At 35.4% G+C, this 20,080-nt stretch overlaps 2 protein-coding genes across 3 annotated transcripts; one reads left to right on the top strand and one right to left on the bottom strand.

Moving 5' to 3' along the window:
- The first annotated feature begins 9,955 nt into the window (after nucleotides 1-9,955).
- LOC103439495 (protein EXORDIUM-like 3) lies at nucleotides 9,956-11,491 on the top strand. Its single transcript, XM_008378056.4, has one exon. The coding sequence runs from the start codon at nucleotides 10,248-10,250 to the stop codon at nucleotides 11,295-11,297; it is 1,050 nt and encodes a 349-aa protein (XP_008376278.2). The 5' UTR covers nucleotides 9,956-10,247; the 3' UTR covers nucleotides 11,298-11,491.
- Nucleotides 11,492-16,743: 5,252 nt separating this feature from the next.
- On the bottom strand, nucleotides 16,744-19,559 carry LOC103417826 (protein LPA2). Of its 2 annotated transcripts, none has more exons than XM_070826440.1 (3): nucleotides 19,040-19,559; nucleotides 17,934-18,068; nucleotides 16,744-17,323 (listed from the first exon to the last, which is right to left on the bottom strand). In XM_070826440.1, the coding sequence occupies exons 1-3, from the start codon at nucleotides 19,461-19,463 to the stop codon at nucleotides 17,268-17,270; spliced, it is 615 nt and encodes a 204-aa protein (XP_070682541.1). In that variant the 5' UTR covers nucleotides 19,464-19,559; the 3' UTR covers nucleotides 16,744-17,267. The 2 variants fall into 2 exon arrangements, with proteins under 2 accessions (XP_070682541.1, XP_017182929.3); XM_017327440.3 differs by lacking the exon at nucleotides 16,744-17,323 and adding an exon at nucleotides 17,365-17,749 and having other exon boundaries at nucleotides 19,040-19,496.
- Between the last annotated feature and the right edge of the window lie 521 nt (nucleotides 19,560-20,080).

Here is a 20,080-nt window from a genome sequence, read left to right as displayed (position 1 = left end):
TCCATTGTTTGGTGATCGTCTCAGCCATTGCTTTGCTGCTCTAGATTTTTTGCCCGATTATGATGTTTGTTTTCTCGATGACAATGTTGTTGATTTTTCAATTTCTCTTCATTTCATCATTACGTTCTAATCCCTTGGGAGCCTTGTTAATTGGTGATGAAAATACCTAATAGAAAGGGTTAACGAGAACACGAAAACGGGCACATGGATGAAAGCATAATTAAAGTTTGTCAACAACCATCAGTGCCATGTGAAAAAAGAATAAACTCTAGGAAAACCCACTCTTTCGCCTACTTCCTCTCTCTCTTATTGGTTGTGGATCTATCCCTCAATACAAATTTGAAAATTAGAAGGATAACTCTAGTTTTCTCTTTGTGAAAAAATGTTTTGGTCCCTTCATGGTCCGCCCCTAGTAATTGAACCATTACATGACCCATTTTTATCACAACTTTCACTTCAAACAAAAGAATCTACAAATTTTAGATGGTTATCATTGTTGGAAAATGGGTGAGACTCGTTTGATATATTTTGTTCTTTGATATTTACTTTTTACTATATGCGCTAGAGATAGAGTGATAGTATATTGGTGAAGAAATTGTTGAATAAAACAAAAAAGTCCAATATCGGTCATATCATGAAACAAATCACAACTTATATCAAATGTTTCCACTTCTAATTGTATCGAGATTTTTTGCATAAAAACTCCACACCTATTGATTGCACGAATGATTAAGTGGGAACAATATCAATGTTATTGGACCACGACTCGTCTCTTTGCAATTTTAACAAAAATAACGAATGGAAAATGATGATATAGATAAAAACCAAGGGTAATGTTAGAAAGACTAAATTTGTAAACTAAATGACAATCAAGTTGATGATTGAAGTATGACTTAAGTGTGGATAAACGTTCATGCTCATCCCCATTAGTGACACATAATTTTGTTTGCAGATTTTGTCTATAAATTTAGTCTCCCTAGCATTACTCTAAAAACAAATGATGAGAGGTAAATATAAAAACAAAAACTTGTTTTCAGTTTTTGGTTCTTAGTTTTATTTAGTTATCAAAGGGACTCCTAATGAGTTTGCATTTTATCACAAATGATCGCTGAAATTGAAAATCAATTAATATAGTCTTTGAAAATAGATGTTGCACACTTATGTGACACATAAGCACATAACAAAAATTTTAACAGAATTGTAATGGAATAACCACATTGATTTGCGGCATCAATTTTCAGGAACTACATTGATTGATTTTCAATTTCAGAGACCAACTTGATGGTGTTGATCAATTTCAATGACCATTTATGATAAAAACTCTTATTATATATCTTGAATGAGGTAGCCACCATGAAGCATGGCCATAACTTTCATGTGCTAGAGCAATTGAATTTCCAGACATGGATGGACACGATACAGTTGATCCTGGTTAGGTAAAGAAACAGAGAAATTCACAAACCAAATAAGAATTTCAACCACCTAAGCAAGTTACATATATAAATACCTCTTTACATTTCGCTTCCCTCTCACCCATTTCACCCACCACCAATCTAAGCTAGGCATACACAAAGCATGCATATCTCACTTTCAAATAGATTTATATTTCGTCATGAACATGTTAAAAAAATTATCAATTGATTTTGAATTCGGTGTTCTAAATTCCATATTCTACATATAATATCATAACGAATTAATGTTTATACACATACTCTCGGGTCACCTAATAATACTATTAAGAAGAAATTAGGTTCTCATCCCTCATTTTGCTATTTCATTAATTAAAACCTTATTCATTTTCAATTTTTGATCAAGGTCCTTGGGTATTAATAACATCATTAATTATTTCAAAATAATATTTTTAAATTTATTCCCTTAGTGTTAAAAATGTTACAATTAGTACATTTATATTTATGACTAAATTTTTATCATATATTTTTATTTTTAGTTTTAATTTGTACCCATATATTAATTTCTTTTTGTGTCCATATTTTTAATTTTTTTTTTGTATTTGTGCTCATTTGTTTACCGTCACATGACATTGTATAATTAATCAATGGTATAAAAATTACATAAGTATATTTATGTTTTATGACTAAACTTTGTATCATATATTTATATTTTTAGTTTGTACCCACATTTAATTTGCAACCTTTTTCTTTAAATTTGTAGTGTAAGATCCCACATCGTCCAGGGGTGATGATCATGTAAGCCTTATATGTATATTACCATCTCTACCTAGCACAAGGCCTTTTTGGATGCTCACTGACTTCAGGTTCTATCGGAACTCCAAAGTTAAGCGAGTTCGCGCAAGATCAATCCCAGGATGGATGACCCACTGAGAGGTTCTCGTGTGAGTTCCCAACAATAAAACCGTGAGGGCGTGATCGGAGCCCAAAACGGACAATATCGTGCTATGGTAGAGTCGAGCTCGAGATGTGGTGGGGGCCCAGGTCAGGATGTGACATGTAGTATTTTCTTTTTAGTTTTAATTTATACCCATGTATTAATTTCTTTTTGCGCCCATATTTTTTAAAATTTCATTTGTACTCATAATTTTTTAATCTTTTATTTGTACCCTAATTTATTTATAATGTACCCATTCTTCTTTATTAATGTACCACTTTGTTATATGTCAAATGTACCAATTTTTTTTGTAAAATGTACCAATTTTTTTAACACTATGGATACATTCTTTTGCCATTTATTATTTCTTATTGTTACATAGTTTTTATCCATTTATTCAATCAAAATGTTTGAATTTTTTTTATTGTAACCGTTTCTAATAGTATTATATGAGGGATTTTAAATTTATAGGATTATAAATCTCATAAAATATCAAACAATTAATGTCAAAACTATAAAAATAAAAGTATTAATAGTAATATAATGAGGTGTATAAAGTCAATGGACTTTGATCAAACTTTGAATACGTTTTAGTCAAAGAATGTTAAGGACAAGGGACCGCATCCAAAATATTCTTAATATTAACCATATGCATATTTAATTTCTAAACAAAAATAATTATACAAAACCAATTAAAATAAGGTTTTGTGGTCTCCATACACGAAATGCAACCACCTTTGGAACTGTTTTTGTCGACTGTATTTTTACATGTAACCTATCATTTCCTTTTACCAAGAAAGCTACAATGCAGCGATCAATGTCTAAAGCCAGAAGCTGTCGGGAAGAGGCGTGAAAAATACAAAGCTTTGCAACCAACAAATATATCCGAATCCCATATGCTTCCAAACCTCTTACAGCAGTTTGATATCTCATCAAACCATGCAGTGCCACCACCACCGTTGGCATAAAAACCATCTTCTTGCCACTTTACCAGTCTCAGGTCCTTCTCATCGTATCAAGGCCAAGCCCATCGTTTTTGGTGACAGCATAAAAGGTTCCCCTTCAAAGTAACTTTTTGAATTATACAATGCAACATGTAATGGAATGCACCAATCTATCCGATGAATTAAATCTAGCCGTTCAAACACCAGTGTATTCCATCCACTAGTACTGCACTGTAGGAAAACTCGTAACTTACTCCAACCTAACCCACCCCATAGAATCATAGAGACATCCTCCTCTCTCTCTGTCTCTGGCTTAGCCTTGTTGTTGGATTTTAAATATGCTACACACACACACACACTGTAAGAATGCCATGCATATGCATGCAGGCTGGTCTCCACCTATATATAGCTAGCGGTCCATGGCTTCGTACGTGAAATCATGCGTACGTGACAAAGTACTAATTGTCTCAAGCGTCAAATGTGTTTGATTTCACGCTCTCACAACTTCTTCCATGCATGCATGCGTGCAAAATAACTGCAAGGAAATCCATATATATGGATTGAGAAAATCTTAAATTTTGTCGATGGGCATACGGACGATTAACGATCTTTCACGATATCTCAAATCATAAGATTTATCAAATTAACGGTTCACAGTCATCAACACGTAACCTATCGATCCATGTGGATGGGGTAAATTTACCTTTTGTCATTTACCAATTTACCATGAGATACTTTTGCTCGGAAGGAAAACGAGATAAATAAAACAAAGAACTGGTCATTTCACCCACCAGTGGCAGCACGATGGTTAGGTTGGTGAAAAAGATGGAGAGAAAATGATGCAGTGCGACTGCATGGTATTGGGCCAGCATGCACCTCGAATAAAGTCCAAAGACTTACCTTAAAGCCCAATAGGAAAGCGCGTTGGTTCCACGTGCTTGGACGAAAGTACAACTCGCACCAGTAACCCATCTTGCCGCGTAAATAAGACTTCCGCAAACGCGCGTGGCGGGAGCGTAGAGTGAGAGACACAAGGTCCCGGCGCATGCGCGCTTTCTGTGTGTTTGGTTTGGCTTTGGCTAAACAAAGCCCTCTTTGAGCTGAGCGTCCCATCACATTCAACGGTGGGCCCCCCATGCATCTCCTGGGCCCCAGCCCTCCCGTCCCTCAGTCTCAGCTGTACGATTGAGTCTGACTCATCATTAGGGCCGCGCAATTTACTCCGTGATTTCATTCCGATTTTCCCTTCTCTCTCTCTCTCTCTCTCTCTCTCTCTCTTCCAAGTTGTGCATTGTTTTTTTTTTTTTTTTTAAATTAATTAATTTATTTATATATATGAAAATGTTGATTGATATATACAAGATGATAGAACATTAATTAAAAAAAAAAATGAACTTCTAAATATACCTGGGACTTTCAAATTGGAATCGAGTAGGAAGAGACCGGGTTAAATAGAAAAAATGTAATCACTTAATAAAATTATCATCAATAAAAATGTATGCTACCATGTTCCAATGGTTCTTCAAACCAAGCCACCTCGTGTTGCTCTCAAATTCTTGCTCTTGCAACCTTATGTGTTGCTTGATTTGCTGCTTGTCTAATGTGACTGACTGAGTTTGGATTGAGAGAAAGCTTGATAGAATGAGGGAATATCATGAGTTATTGGCACTAAATTAGATGTATCATAACCTAGCTATTGCAAGGATAGAATCTCCTTCAACTTCTACTTCAGTAGCTTCGCTCGCAACGGCGAAACCACTGTTGAGAGTATATAAATCCCACATCAGGAAAAAAATGAATTTTGTATGTGCTTGTAAGTAATTGGCTGTTCCTCATATAGTCAATTGATTTTATGATGGAAATCTAACTTTCTTCAACAACGTCTCGTGCCCACCTAGGAGAGCTGCTCAATATTTCCTCTGCTACAATCGGAGGTTTGTTGATCATATAATTTTTTGACTAGTTTATTAAATTTACGCTACAATAAGAGGTTTTGTGAGTCAATTGGAACGAAAATTCGACTATATTTCCTTGTATACATATGTTATGCACCGAATATGAAAGGTGAGGATTGAATGTGCATCTATGGATCTAACTGTCAACAAACGGACGACTAATAATATCGGTGTATAGTATATATGAGTAATTGAGTAGATATTAGAAATTTTCAAAGTTGTAAGGAAAGGAGTGTGTATTATTGTACCTAATGTGATACAGAGTGTGTATGATTGTACCTAATGTGATGACATGAAAAGGTATCCCACATCGGAAAGCAAGAAATTTCGCAAAAGAAGTTGAGTTGCTCTTTGCCTTTATTACTAATTGGTTTGAGACAGAATCTCAACCTTCTTTTTATAGTACTAGAGTAAGTTCATCCATGTATGAAGCATTTTGGTTCACACGTTCGTCATGCTAGCTAGTTAAATTGTCTATATGTTAGACTTTAAATTTTACCATATGTAAAGAAAGTATGAAGACGTGAACAAAAGTCTTATATCAGAATGTTGAGAAATTTTGAAATTTCCCATAATCATAAATAAAGTATCCATTACTAATGAATTTTAGGATAAAACCATAAGTTGAATTGTTTTCACCTTTCAAATATCATACTACTAAAAGAAGAGAATCAAAGGGGTCCAAAGACTACCGAATTTAGTGGTGTGTTTAGTCGGCTAAGAAAGGGTATTGTCGTACTTTGAAGGAAAAGTCCAATCGAAAGGATTGCCCTTTGGCAAAAGCCCTAGTGGTTTGAGTACATATTTTGTAAAGGAACATGGTCATTGTTTGATCTTTGATGGTTCTTTCTCCCTCGTGGTCCTAACCGGTCATGAGAGTGTAGCTCCAAATAAATAAGTTTCAACTTCATATGATAGAGTTACCTAATTAACTAAATAAATTATTTCTTGTACTAATAAAATCAAGGATTTTGATGATTAAATTCTACACTTGCTAAACTGTGCATGTGATTATAAGTTAGAGACGGTATCAAGGTTGATCCACTAGACTGCTTATCTCGAAGACCTTTTTTGTTCTAACTTTGACATCTACCTTTGTGAAGTCTTGACTCGTAGAATATATATTTGAGTAGTCATAAAATTTCTAATAGATTTTTTTTTTTTGAGAAATTAGGTTCTCATCCTTATTTTTTCTACTCCATTGATTAAGACTTTATTCATTTTCAATTTTTAATCAAGGTCCTTAGGTTTTATTAATCTCATTAATTATTTCAATAATAAAATATTTACATGTCAAGAAAATTTATTTTCAATTAAATTGTATTTCTAAATATATTCATTTAGTGTTAGAAACTTTACATTTGGCATATTTATATTTATGGCTAAACTTTGTATCATATATTTCTATTTTTAGTTTGTACCCATTTTTAATTTGTAACATTTTTTTAAATTATACCAATTTTCTTTTCAGTTTCAATTTGTATCCATATATTAATTTCTTTTTGTGCTCATATTTTTTAAACTTTTATTTGTAATCATGATTTTTTAACCTTTTATTTGTACCCGTAATTTATTTATAACGTACCCATTTTTATTTAAAAATGTATCACTTTGTTACATGCAAAATGTACCAACCAATTTTTTTGTTTTGTAAGTACCATTACTTTTATGTAAAATCTATTTATTTTTTTAATCTAAGATATATCCATTGTTTTCTTATATAAAATGTACCTCTTGTTTTTTATATAAAATGTGCACTTTTTTTTTTGTATAAAATGTACCAATTTTTTGTATGTGCAATGTACCCACATTTTTATATAAACGTACCAATTTTTATATGTAAAATGTACCCAAAATTTTATTACATAAATGTACTCACATTATAAAAAAAAAAAAAAAAAATCTAAAATGCACCCATAAGCAATTTTTTTGTTGTGGAAGCCCATAAGCAAATTTCAATAATTAAATTGGTGGTGTAAATGAAAGAAAAATAACTTTTGATTATTTATTGATATTATTACATCTCTTTTATTATTATGTCATTTATGTGGAGAGGGACTTCAATCTAAAACCTAAAATGCATAAAATTTGAGTCTATAATAGTTAGAGATCAAAGACCGCAACTAAACTATCTATTTTTTTTCAAGTTCTATATTATTATAAAGCGGAGGGTGAGGGTTCAAATTGTTACAAAAATTTAGGAAGTTCCGAACTCAGAACATATAATGCAAACTCAGCATCCTTTTCATTAGGATATTAAATAACGTTCGTAAAATTTCTAACAGTCAAACTCTGAGTTTCCATATATAGCTAGGTTGCTGTGTTGAAAGGGACATCGATAATTACAGGGGTATCGATCAAAATTTACCGAAGTATGCACCTTCGGCTGGTTCGAACAGTATGGGCCTTAGCCCGCGTGATGAGAGCCTTTTGACACTTGAAAGAGAGCAGCAGCAACTAGCAAACACTACAACTATTTGCTCAGAACAAACCTAATTCAGACTCTGTTGCGTTATCTATCTCGTAATTCATCTCACATTACCAACATCCATCATTACATACGACGACGACACAGATAGAGATAGAAAGCAGAGAGCGAGAGAGAGAGAGAGAGAGAGAGAGAGAGAGAGAGAGAGAGAGGGAGGACCACCCAGCTTTGATATTTGATGGCTCTCCTCACCGTCACCATATATATATATATATATATATATATATATATATATTATTCTAATTTTCCTACGAATTTGAAGGTCTTTTTGTCAAAGTTTCAAGATGAATATCCTTTTTAATTACAGTTACTGTTCGAAGTTAGACTAAGAAGAGAGGAGATGAGAGAGTTTGAATTCAAGACGCTGTGTTTAAAAAAAAAACTCCATCTACCAAGACAATCCGACCAACATTCAAACTAATTAAAAATGAGCAATTTGCATGGTTTCTAAAACTTGTTGATTACGTGAACTGCACATATAATTATTCTTTTGAAGGTTTTAAATTGTGGGAAGATGTAGGACAGAAGAGTGGGGAAGGGAATGAGATAAGGCTGTGAGTGCCTGAGCATAGGACAACGAACCAGCTCGGATAACTTGTGATATCGACTGTCTTAGCATCCATTTGGTACCACGTACGCAACTACCTCCAAGATTTTTACTCCGCTGCTACTAATCTACTAGGTTAAAAACCCTAATCTTACATGTAATAAACTATGTTCAAAATAGATTAAAAACCCTAAGTTATAGGGTCAAAGAATGTTAAAACCTAGTGGGTCGTTGGATCGCTTTTTGGAATCTTGAAATTCGACGTTTGTGAATTGCGACTCTAAAACACATAATATGTTTGTCAATTTGTAGAATTACGCGTTAATTTATATGTTTATTTTACATGTATTTAAAATTTAATTGTCACGTACAATATAAAACATGAATTTTCTGATAATATCACGTGAGTCCTACTCGAAATATTTTATCAGTCGAGGACCTTCAAATATTATGAAGATGAAGGAAACTCGATTTTAGTTTAGTTGTTTAGAGTTACTTTCCCTCGCTTTGCAAATGAAACCCACGAACGAACGCATGAAGGGCGGAGATCAAATCTAATCAGATGACGACATAAACCATGATGATCATGGTGATTCCCCTGTGCCACGTCTGACTTACCCGGGCCCCACCACCGTCCCTCCAAGTCTTGGCTTTAAGAATCCATCTGTCCTCCATTACGGAATTGGATCCGTTCCCGATCTTAATATCTGGATATTAGAGTTCAATTCATCTGGACGGTACAAGTTCAATTTAATGATCTAATTAACTTATTTTACTAATTTACTACATAAAATCAACGGCTTTGATTTTTTTTTTCATACCAATCAGCAACCCAAATGCTTTGATCCTTAAGTTTCGAACATTAAGATCCATAACGGATCTAATTCCCTCCATTACCCGCAAACAATGCCCCTCTCCTCCTCCTCTACCAACAATTTTCTTTTCTTCCCTTTCGAAAAATAAAAAAACAAATTAATTAATATTATTAATATAATTTAATTATTCTTATACATATATATATATAGGAAAAATTAGTTTCCGGTCCCTAGTTTCTAATGTCCATTAACTAAGATCTTATCAGTTTTTAGATTTTGATCAAAGTCCCTATCATTAATATATTAATGAATTACATGTAAGTTACATAATTTTTATAAAAAAAAAAAAGTAATTAATTTAGAGTTTTAATACTCACACCCTTATTAAACTCCTAATTAATTTTCAATTCAAACATTTCCCAAATAAAAATAAATAAAACTAGAATAAGTTTGTACCCATTAAATTTTTATAAAAAAATTTCAATTTTTTAAGCTTATATGTATCCATTCTTAAATATACCAATTTGTTAAAAATGTACCCTTTTTTTAATTTAAAATGTACCCATTTTTTTTTATATAAAATTTCATTCAAACTTTTCTCTAATCCATTTTTAAACATATATGGATACATCCTATTTTCGTTGATTTGAGAATGTATCCATGTCAAATTTAATAGAAGAAATTTAATAATGTTATTAAGGTTTTTTTCTTTTTCTTTTTTTGTGCTTTTGAAAAATATACCCATGCTTTGGTACAATAATTTTTTGGTTAGTTTTGATGAACGTACCCATGTATACACACACACATATATACATACACACACACACAAAATATATTGGAGAGTAGAATTCATCTTTAATATTTTTAATCCCATAAAATATGGGTTTTATTTAAAATCTCATTAATATAAATAACTACAAATTTTATTTTTAATTTAAAAATATAATAACTTACATAAAAATACATTATTACATTAATGTGAGGAACTTCAATCAAAATTAAAAACACAAGGTTTCAAAGAACATTAAGCACGCATTCAAATTGTCCCATATATATATATATATATCCCTCAGGTCCTCACAGCGACAAAACCAGGCACTTGTGACTTCTCACTTCACACTCACTCCACCCACTTCCAGTAAAATTCAAAAAATGCCCCAGCACCGCCGTACCGGCTGGCTTTCTCAGCCACCGGCTCCGGTGCTCCTTCTCCTCACGGTACTCACCCTCTTCCTCTCCGCCAACCCAGCCATTGCATGGCGCCCCTGGCCCCACCTCAAACACAACACCTCCGACCTCCGCTTCGGAGACAACAAAAAATTCGAAGGCTCCTCCGATTTCGTCAAGTTGCGCTACCACATGGGCCCTGTACTAACCGCCAACATAACCGTCCACACAATATGGTACGGCACGTGGCAGCCGCGCCAGAAGAAGATCATCCGCGAGTTCATCAACTCCATCTCTGCCGCCGGCTCCAAGCGCCCCTCCGTCGCCGGTTGGTGGAGGACCGTACAGCTTTACACCGACCAGACCGGCGCGAACATCTCGCGCACGGTCCAGCTCGGCGCCGGGAAAAACGACCGGTTTTACTCTCACGGTAAAACCCTGACGCGCCTCTCGATACAGTCCGTGATCAAAAGCGCCGTAACGGCTAAAACGAGGCCGTTACCCGTCAATCCACAGAGTGGGCTCTACCTCCTGCTCACATCTGATGACGTGTACGTCCAGGATTTCTGCAAACAGGTCTGTGGATTCCACTACTTTACTTTCCCCTCCCTCGTCGGATACACGCTGCCGTACGCGTGGATTGGAAACTCGGCCAAATTGTGTCCAGGTACGTGCGCCTACCCGTTCGCCGTACCCGATTATATCCCGGGGTTAAAGCCGCTAAAGTCACCTAACGGTGACGTGGGAGTTGAAGGGATGATAAGCGTTATCGCGCACGAGATTGCTGAGCTGGCGAGTAACCCGTTAGTGAACGCCTGGTACGCGGGTCAGGACCCGAGTTTTCCGGTCGAGATTGCTGATCTCTGCGAGGGAATCTACGGTACGGGAGGGGGCGGGTCGTACACGGGTCAGCTGATGGACGATCACGATGGTGCCACGTATAATATGAATGGGATCCGACGGAAGTTCTTGGTTCAGTGGGTTTGGAGCCACATTTTAAATTACTGTACCGGACCTAATGCACTCGATCAGTAAAATTTTCGGGTCAGTAAAACCTTCGGGTTTTTACCGTTAGATTCCCTTTTTTACCTTTTGTTGTTTGCATGGGTTGTTTTTGTTGGTTGTTTTGGTGGGTTTGGGTCTTTGGGTCTGGGCTGTTGGTGCATGATTTGTTAAGGTAGTTAAGTTTGTTAATTATTGTAATAATGATATATTATATATTTTTGGTACACTGGTTTTGTATACAAATAGCTGTACTTCGCGTCTTATTATTGTGTTAGAGTAATTAGATATGATTGCAAAAGTGAAAAGACCGATTGGATTGAGTTTGTTTATAAGTGATTTTAAAATGATCGAAATCGTTTTCAGATAAAATGTTTTTAAGTTTCAAAAACATTTAAGTGTTTTTTTACCAAAAGTGTTTTTTTACCAAAAGTGTTTTTAATCATTTTAGTGTTTTTTTACTAAAAATGTTTTTAATCATTTTAAAAGTACTTTCAAACGAGTTCTTAATTTAAGACAGTATTTGAGTTCAAAACTCTACTGCACTCTAATGTATAAAATATCTCGAAGCGGACTATAAAATCCTTCAAATACAAACCCAAAACCCGACACATGTACTCTTCTCTTTGAGTGTCTTCCAAAGAAGATAGCATGTGTTGTAATATTACTTCTCATTGGATAAAGGGATAAGATATTATCCAGTATCCCATGAATACCGGATAATACTATTAGACACAGCCTTAGTAAGTACATCAACAAGTTGATCTTAACATCCCATAAACGGTTTGGTCAAGTTAAGGGTTTCATTGGCAAAGTATTATCCAATATCACAGTGACCAACTAGTTTAGTGGCATTCGACTATTTAATCGGAGAAAATCTTATATTTGTGTCACACGAATACGAAGGCGTAAATTCGATACCAAGTTGTAAGCCATTGATGATTACTGGTGCATTGTGAAAGTCCAAAATGTATTGTTTGGTGAGGAATAAAGGAGTAGTAGTACGGCATTTGTGTACTCGCTCGACGTATTTAGTGCTCATTACTCGCGATTATTACGTTTGGTAAACTTTGGTCCGACCTCTGCCCGCTGCTCTTGCAACAAGGGGAGTATTAATTTCTTGCATTAACAAAATTTAATCGTATTAATTATTTCCACTCGTCTTCGTATTCTGGTCTTCCTAAATTGATTTTATGTGTGAAAAATTGAAAATATTGGGAGACGGAAAACTGAGTGTATTTTGAGTGCATTTTTGCTCACTATCATTTAGTGTGGTGTATGCTCACCACCTTATTTATCACTGTTAAATGAGTTTTAATTTTGAGATTTGTTCCTATCCACTACATGATTCTCGAAATTCAAACTCATCTAACGGTAATAAAAAGGGTGATGAGCAAAAATGCTCCCGTGTATTTTTGTTCACCATTCTAAAGTGGTGGTAATGCTCACTATTCTCTTCATTACTGTAAGATTAGTTTAAGTTTCGAAATTTATGTAATAGATAGATTAAATCATATTATCCAATGGTATTTAATGGGGGCGGTGAACATCACTCTTGCTTTAGAGTGGTGAACAAAAATATTTTCGATTGAAAACCATCTAGTTAATATGTTTTTTTTTTTATGGTAAAAAATTTTATCTAGAGAGAGAAACTTCTGAGTACAACCGTTCTAGTGCAATTGAAGAGAAAAACATTTCTAGCAAATAGCAATAGTGGGTAAAGATCTATTCCAAATAAAAGTATCATGAATGGAGTGTCCGATGTTAGTAATGACCAACAAGAAAATTCGCTTCCGGAGAGAAATGAGTCCGAAATATAGAAGAAAAAGATTGTACAAGTAATCTGATGCCCTTAATAATAGTCTTCTACTCGCAATACGTCATGCACTTATCCAAAATAAAATCAATAATAATCTTGAAGTCACATTCAACACAAACATAATCTTTTATTTTTGCAGACTTCAGGACGTCACGTAAAGCAAGCACTTCAACGATAGTAAATATTTTTTGTACTCGATTGTGTGTGTGTTTTGCTTTGGTTGTGGTCCACTTTTTAATTTCGAATTATTGTTTCGATCTGCATTTTCTTTAATTCGACTTTGATCATTACACATAGGTTAAGTGCACTTTTTTTAATCTACTCATCGAACTTTTTCCATCTGTTACCCTAGCTTTGGTGATGTCACCTAGGAAAGACAAGATAATAGACCCTACATCTTGATTTATTTATATTTAGTTACTCAAATAAACCGGTTTGATTTATTTATATTTACAGTTAGGGGTGTGTTATCCACACATTTATTTTACTTCTCACACACCCTTGATAATTTATGTCCGTTGATTTTCTTTAATTCATCCGATCCGAGGCCGAAAATTAAAAAAGTGTGTGAGAAGTAAAATGAGATGTGTGGATATCATACCCCTTACAGTTACTCAAATAAACCAATAAAGGGAAACATATGAAATTCTGTACTGTGAAAGAATTAATGTTCTTAAAGACGATATGTGCTAGTCGGGCAATTGGAGCTTAGCATTTAAACGGCTAGGCAGGGTCTCATTTAGACACTAGATGGATTAAGCGGATTTAAGTAAATTTATTATTGTATAAGCAAGTGCCTATTTATAGTTAAAAACACATAGTACACATAAATTGCAAAATAAAATAACATATAGATTATAAAGTATTAAGATATATTGAAAATATGAGAAATAAGCATATAATAAGTGTTCATCCAAGTGTTCAAGTCTTTAACATTTTTTATTGAAAAAATGAAATGCAAAATGAAAATTATAGATTTTTTGTCTAAGTGAAAGTAGCGACCTAGGTGGTAAGGCGGATGCCTAGGCTGGTGAGGCAGATGCCTAAGTAGGTCTAGATGCACATTCCTAATTTTCAAACACCTAGAGATTAATCGGAACGACGACTAACCGTCTAACGCCTAAGCTAGGCCTAGGCGGCTCTGGATGGGGAATAGTGGAAAGAATTCTATAGGTAACTCCAAATATCCAATTGTTAAATCAATTAACGTAGAACCTTAAAAGAATTTCTACCTGATCTCATACTAACAAACAAATAATCAAAACGTTCGTGCGATGCACCTATTAGATATCAAATTTAAGGGACTCCCTACAAAACATACAATAAAATCTCCAACTCGAATGTATCACTTGATTCGGTAAAGATCGATTTCATTGCCATCCACCACGAGACTCAGATTCATAATTTTGGGAACGAAATGAAAATTCGGTTGCACTCATAATGTTTTTACGCGCATGTTTACAGCATGCATGCATGTCATTCTCAAACAACTGTTCCATTCCAACAAACTTTTGCCTCATTATATCTTTGTCTCGAAAGATTTTTTAATGTGTTCAGAACAGAAGACGGAACATCACATATTATTATAAAACATACTGTCTTGTGTTTCCACAATCTTAACTTGTCCACCAAGATCTCCAATTTGACAGGGGAGGGAGCTCCAATCGATTTGTGTTTATTGTTTAAAACTTCTAAGAATTGGGGACCAGCTGTTGTGCAGTTAACCTCTAGATAAAATTACATGTAACGAGATTGATAAGGTAATGTTATATTTTAAAATTATCATGTGTTGTCACATATGTTGTGACAATATAATTTTTTTATGTTGTGTTATGTGATTAGTCTAGGATATAACTATCTTGATTCTTGGTGTTGGATGTATTTTGAGATGCATTCATATTATAAGAAGGCTACTATGTTTAATTTCTGAGGTGTGAGTTGTTGATTTCTAATTACATATGCATGTGAGTCTCCTATAATAGTAAGACTCACATGCATCAATAGTAAAAAATCAGTCATTCGCTCATGCGCAACCAATCTTAACATTCTAACAATGATAAACCATATAAGTAATGGAATAGGAAAACGTTACCATAAAACATGCAATGTATTCAGACGTTCTAGGTTTGAACTTTATGAAGGCAAAATTATCCAAATTTACTACATCATGCGTAGTTTGTGAATAATTACACGTATTCAAGATTTTACTGTAGGTAAAAACAAACACATACTAGTATACTATACGTACATATACAATGACTTTCATGTGCAAGCATTTGGTTGTACGGTTCAAATGGTTTGGCCAATTAGGGTTACCCCATCAAAAGTGGAAAAGACCATTTCCAAGTTTTAGGAGTCAAAATTGGAGGTAGATTGTCTGCGCTCCTGTTTGGGTGCCTTTCCCATCTCCTCCTATTTGTGCGGTCACAGTTAAGCCACGTTAACATTGTATATTAATTTTTTTATAAAGATAATAAAACAAAAAATAATAAGAATATAAAATGTTGACGTGACTTAATCGTGACCGTACAAATAGAAGGGATGGAAAGGGCACCCAAATAGGAGGGCACACAATCTGCCTCCGTCAAAATTATGCATTTAGATATAAAGGGGAACGCCAGCTGGCTCTCACTCTTATTTACATCCACTTGCAAATTAAAAAATTTGACCAGAAAATAGAAGAATATTATAGGATGATTAACACTTTGAGTAGTTTAATCAAGATTTGAAACATGATTGATTTTAAAGAGGCAGCGGCGCCTGAAACATGATCTTTGACTTTGGTTGAAGTGTTTTTGGTTGTAAAATATGTGCCCCTTTTGTATTTTGTATGCTTTTGTTTTGTTTTGTCATCCTTCATCAGTATTCTCATCTTATGGTTTCAGATACGTGAGTTAAGTAAGTTAGTTAGACGTGTCATTGTACTTGTCTCCTTACATCCGGTTAGAATCTCTGTTCTGATTGGTTGTAGTAGTTTAGAATATCAATTCATGAACAAGTCGAGGTAGATGAGTCAGATTTTGTAAATTGGGTTCTCTTTAGTTATTATAAGGGGAGCCAACCAGAGGAGCAGAGGATTGAATTGTCCAAATTGATTAGAATTTAATGAAGAATAATTTGAAGAGGGGGACCTCAAAGCTCAGTGTCGTCTAATTCTCACATAAATTTGATTAAGTGTGAGGATGGAGTGGTAGGATTTTTACCGTATGCAAAATCATTGAATACTTGCAGGAGAACAGGGTTACTGTAGTATAAACGGGCTCAATAAGGCTAGACAATGACACCCAAAAAACATATTCATATAGACCCTAAATATTCGATTAATTAAGGCTATAAGTGATTTTGGAACTAAATTGTGGGCTCTTTGGGGGCAATCACGCCGAGAGATTAGGAAAACTTGGCTATCCTGGGTTCATCACCCACTCTCTTTATCTCTCTCATCACGTCATCATCACTAAGTCATTTGACGTGAGAGCTCGAGAGACCACATGTGAACCCTGATAGCAAGGTTTTAAACCTTAACATGAAAAGTTCAAGTGGATTACACACGAGTCAAATAATGAAGAAAAAAGGTACTTAACAGTTAACAACGATCGGAGGTCCTTCTCAAGTGGTTATACCAAGCAATCATATAAGCAAACGTGAAATAAATTCAGACAGTTCAAAAGAGGTCTTTCATTCTGAATAGCTTTTGTGCAAGGCTGCGATGTACAGAGTACGTCGCTTTCCAAATCGTTTACATAAACATACGCTATCCAGTTCGCTATCTTATCGCTATCGAACCAAAAGACGGGGATGCAATAAGAGAATAAAGAAGTTTTTTCTTCACTTAAGTACAATTGACTGGTGGGAAAAGTGCTTTCCAGGTATTACAAACAACTTAATGAATGTCTAAGATGAGGGTAAAAGATAAGTGGAATGGCTACAACACTGCACTATGGAAGCAGGGGAGGAAGCGTAGAAACTAAAAATTAAAAGCACGACACAAACAAGTAATCCTTTCATGAGGATGACAAGATGAAAGACTGAAATTTTCCCGAGATAGTCGACCTTTTACTAATTCTAACAATGACTGAAGGGTGCACAATAATGGTATAAGCAATATAAGTAAAAGGCACGGCAAGATGGTAGGAAGGCCAAGAGCACAGGGCCAAGCTGGTGTGTAAGATATGATTGTGCGCAGATTATCTCATGAGGGTTCTCCTCGATGAGGGAAAGAGATAGGTGAATGGCTGGAACACTGCAATACGGAAGAAGAGGAGGGAGTATAGGAAGAAAAAGTTTGAAGCAAAACACAAACGAGTAATTTAGCCATCATAAATGTGCTATAGTACCATTAACAACTAAGGATAGCAGGACGCAAGACTAAAAGTTGCATGAGATCATCTGCTCCTTTCTAATTGTAACAATGACCGATGAGTGCACTACTATGGTATTGGATATATAAGTAAAAGGCACCGTGAGGATGATAGGAAGGCCAGAGCACAGAGTCAAACTGGTCTGTGACATACGATTGTGGACAGCTTCTCTCTTGAGCTGGACAGTCCAGTTACAGAAGAGGCCATTTGCTCATGAGGGTTCTCCACGGTAGGGTCTAGAACCCATGTGATCCAATGATCTGCCTGATACCGATCTTATGCCACATGACTTTTAAAAAAAGCATGGCCTATCAAGGGATGGTGCACAGAAATGATTTAAGGAACAAATGGAAGCTGTTTGAGATTTTTTTTCAGCTGATTCATCGTCCTATAAACAATGAAAGCACTACAAGTACAGCCTTAAAAGCTATTGAAATGTTTCCTCATTTAACTGAAAGTTTCTATGTATACAAAGTAAATATCATTTCTGACCTTTAAGTTCCTCATTCTGCAGATACTTCACCACTCCATACACAACACTTCCAGCAACAAACAAGCCGACTGTTGGTGTAAAAGATGGATATAAATACTTCACAAAGAACTTGTCCCACTCTTCTGGCAGGAAGCCTGAAATGAAGTTAACAAATTATTCACAACGTGAAGAAAACATAAAGGCCTTATCGAGTCAATTACAGAAATAACTTCCAAGATTTTATTATCTAGTCTTTTGCTAAAGTTCAAGTAATCAATCATAATGGACAATGTAGTGCTTTTCCAGATACGTGAAGAACGGATGCAATAATACTCCTTTAATCAGGGGGTTATGCTCCAAAAGGAATGTGTTTATGAGGTTGTTGAATTCTCAAATTGTGAAGTTTGGAAGCCAGAAGTTTCGTCATTTGTCATGCTATGCCCGTTCTGGTCCATATCTTATGTGACTGATAGTTTATAGTTGGCGCTGAGCTTCGACAAAGAGGATCAAAATGGCCTTCTGTGCAAACTCTTTCCGATAGATGATATTCTCAATAACTTGTTGGTTTTTCCAATTAAGTCATAGGATGATCAGTAAGAGTGAAATATTATTCAACTCCAATTTTAAACTTCAGCCGCTCGTTTGGACAAACTTTCTTAAACCTAAACAATTTATGCAGCATCCACTGCTGATACGTCTTACCACTTAACAGTGGACATGAAGAAGGGACAGGATTAATTGGGACCAAACAAGGGGTGGCTATACAGATTATACCAAGAGAACGGCCGAAAATGACTCAAGATACTAAACTGGATTCTAAACAATGAGTATTGAGTCCAAACTGGCCAGCATGTTGGAGGACTCAAAAACCGCAAGGTCGAATTCAGAGTCACATTTAATAAGATCCTCAAAACCAAAGCTTATAAATCTAGCAAGTAAATCCTAGATAACGGAAATCACAATTCGAAATCTATCAAACCAAACAATTCCACAATTTAAACGATTCAAACTTACTGACTCCTACAATTTCAACCATATGCTAACAAAAAATCCTATCTTTGCAAAAATACCAACAAAATTTTCACATGATTCACATCAATTCAATCACAGTGAACGGAAAGGTTACCCGAAGCGGCGAGAAGAAGGCCTTGGGCTAGGATGACGCCGCCGAGCCCCAACCAAGCAAGAACAAAAGCGCTCTCATTTGTTCCCATCTCCTTGGCCTTAGCCTCATCTTCTTCAGAATAAAGCAGGGGCTTTTCCACCGGCGACCTCCGAATCACCGCCGCCCTCCCTTTCTTGTTATCAGCGGTGGAATTCGACTTGGCCGAAGAAGGAGGAGGCGGGCCGAAGCCTGTCCCGGCTGAGGTGGGTTTCTTGGGTGGGACCTGGGTGGCATCGGCGGCGGGTTTTGACGGCTCCGATGGGGTCTGGGACTTCACTGTGAAGTGGGTTCTGGTTGAAAAGTGAAGCAGCGGAGGAGTGTGAGGAAGGTGATGATGATAGGGCTTGGTGGTGAGAGATGATGAGGGACACTGAATTAGCGCCATTGTCAGTTTAGTTCGTTAGAAGAAAATTTGCTTATTTTTGCTCCTTTTTGTGTGTTTTGGCTATCAAAGCAAACGACGCGTCGTTCACTCTTGACCAACAAACAATTAGGTTTTAGTGCACGACATCGATGGTCTCAAGCCCATTCTAATATTTTTAAGGAAAACTAATGAAAAAAAGAGGTGTGTTATCCACACATTTTATTTTATTTCTCACACACCCCTTGATAATTTATGTCCGTTAATCTTCTTCAATTCATCCGATCCGACGGCCAAAAATTAAAAAGGTGTGTGAGAAGTAAAATGGAGTGTGTGGATATCACACCCCATGAAAAAAAACTTGAAAATTTTGAGTTTTAACGATAAAGATAAAACAAAAGGTAAAGTAAATAGTATTAGGTTTGATTTTTTAGTGTAAAAATATGGTTTTTTCGTTAAAGTGAACAGTACTACGGATTTTTCGTTGAAACTCTCAATATTTTTTTCACATTACGATTTTCAAGGTTTTTCGTCTGCTTAGGGCTCTAATTCAACGTTTTTACTTTTTACTTTAAATTTTTTATTGGATTCGATTTGAGATTGATGACTTCTATGGAGTTAAGGTAATCCGTTGCTTGTGA

This window comes from Malus domestica, chromosome 01 (genome assembly GCF_042453785.1).
Source record: "Malus domestica chromosome 01, GDT2T_hap1".
Taxonomy (NCBI): Eukaryota; Viridiplantae; Streptophyta; class Magnoliopsida; order Rosales; family Rosaceae; genus Malus; species Malus domestica.
Note: the sequence above shows the minus strand (reverse complement) of the source record. Positions and strands in the feature narration are given on the sequence as shown.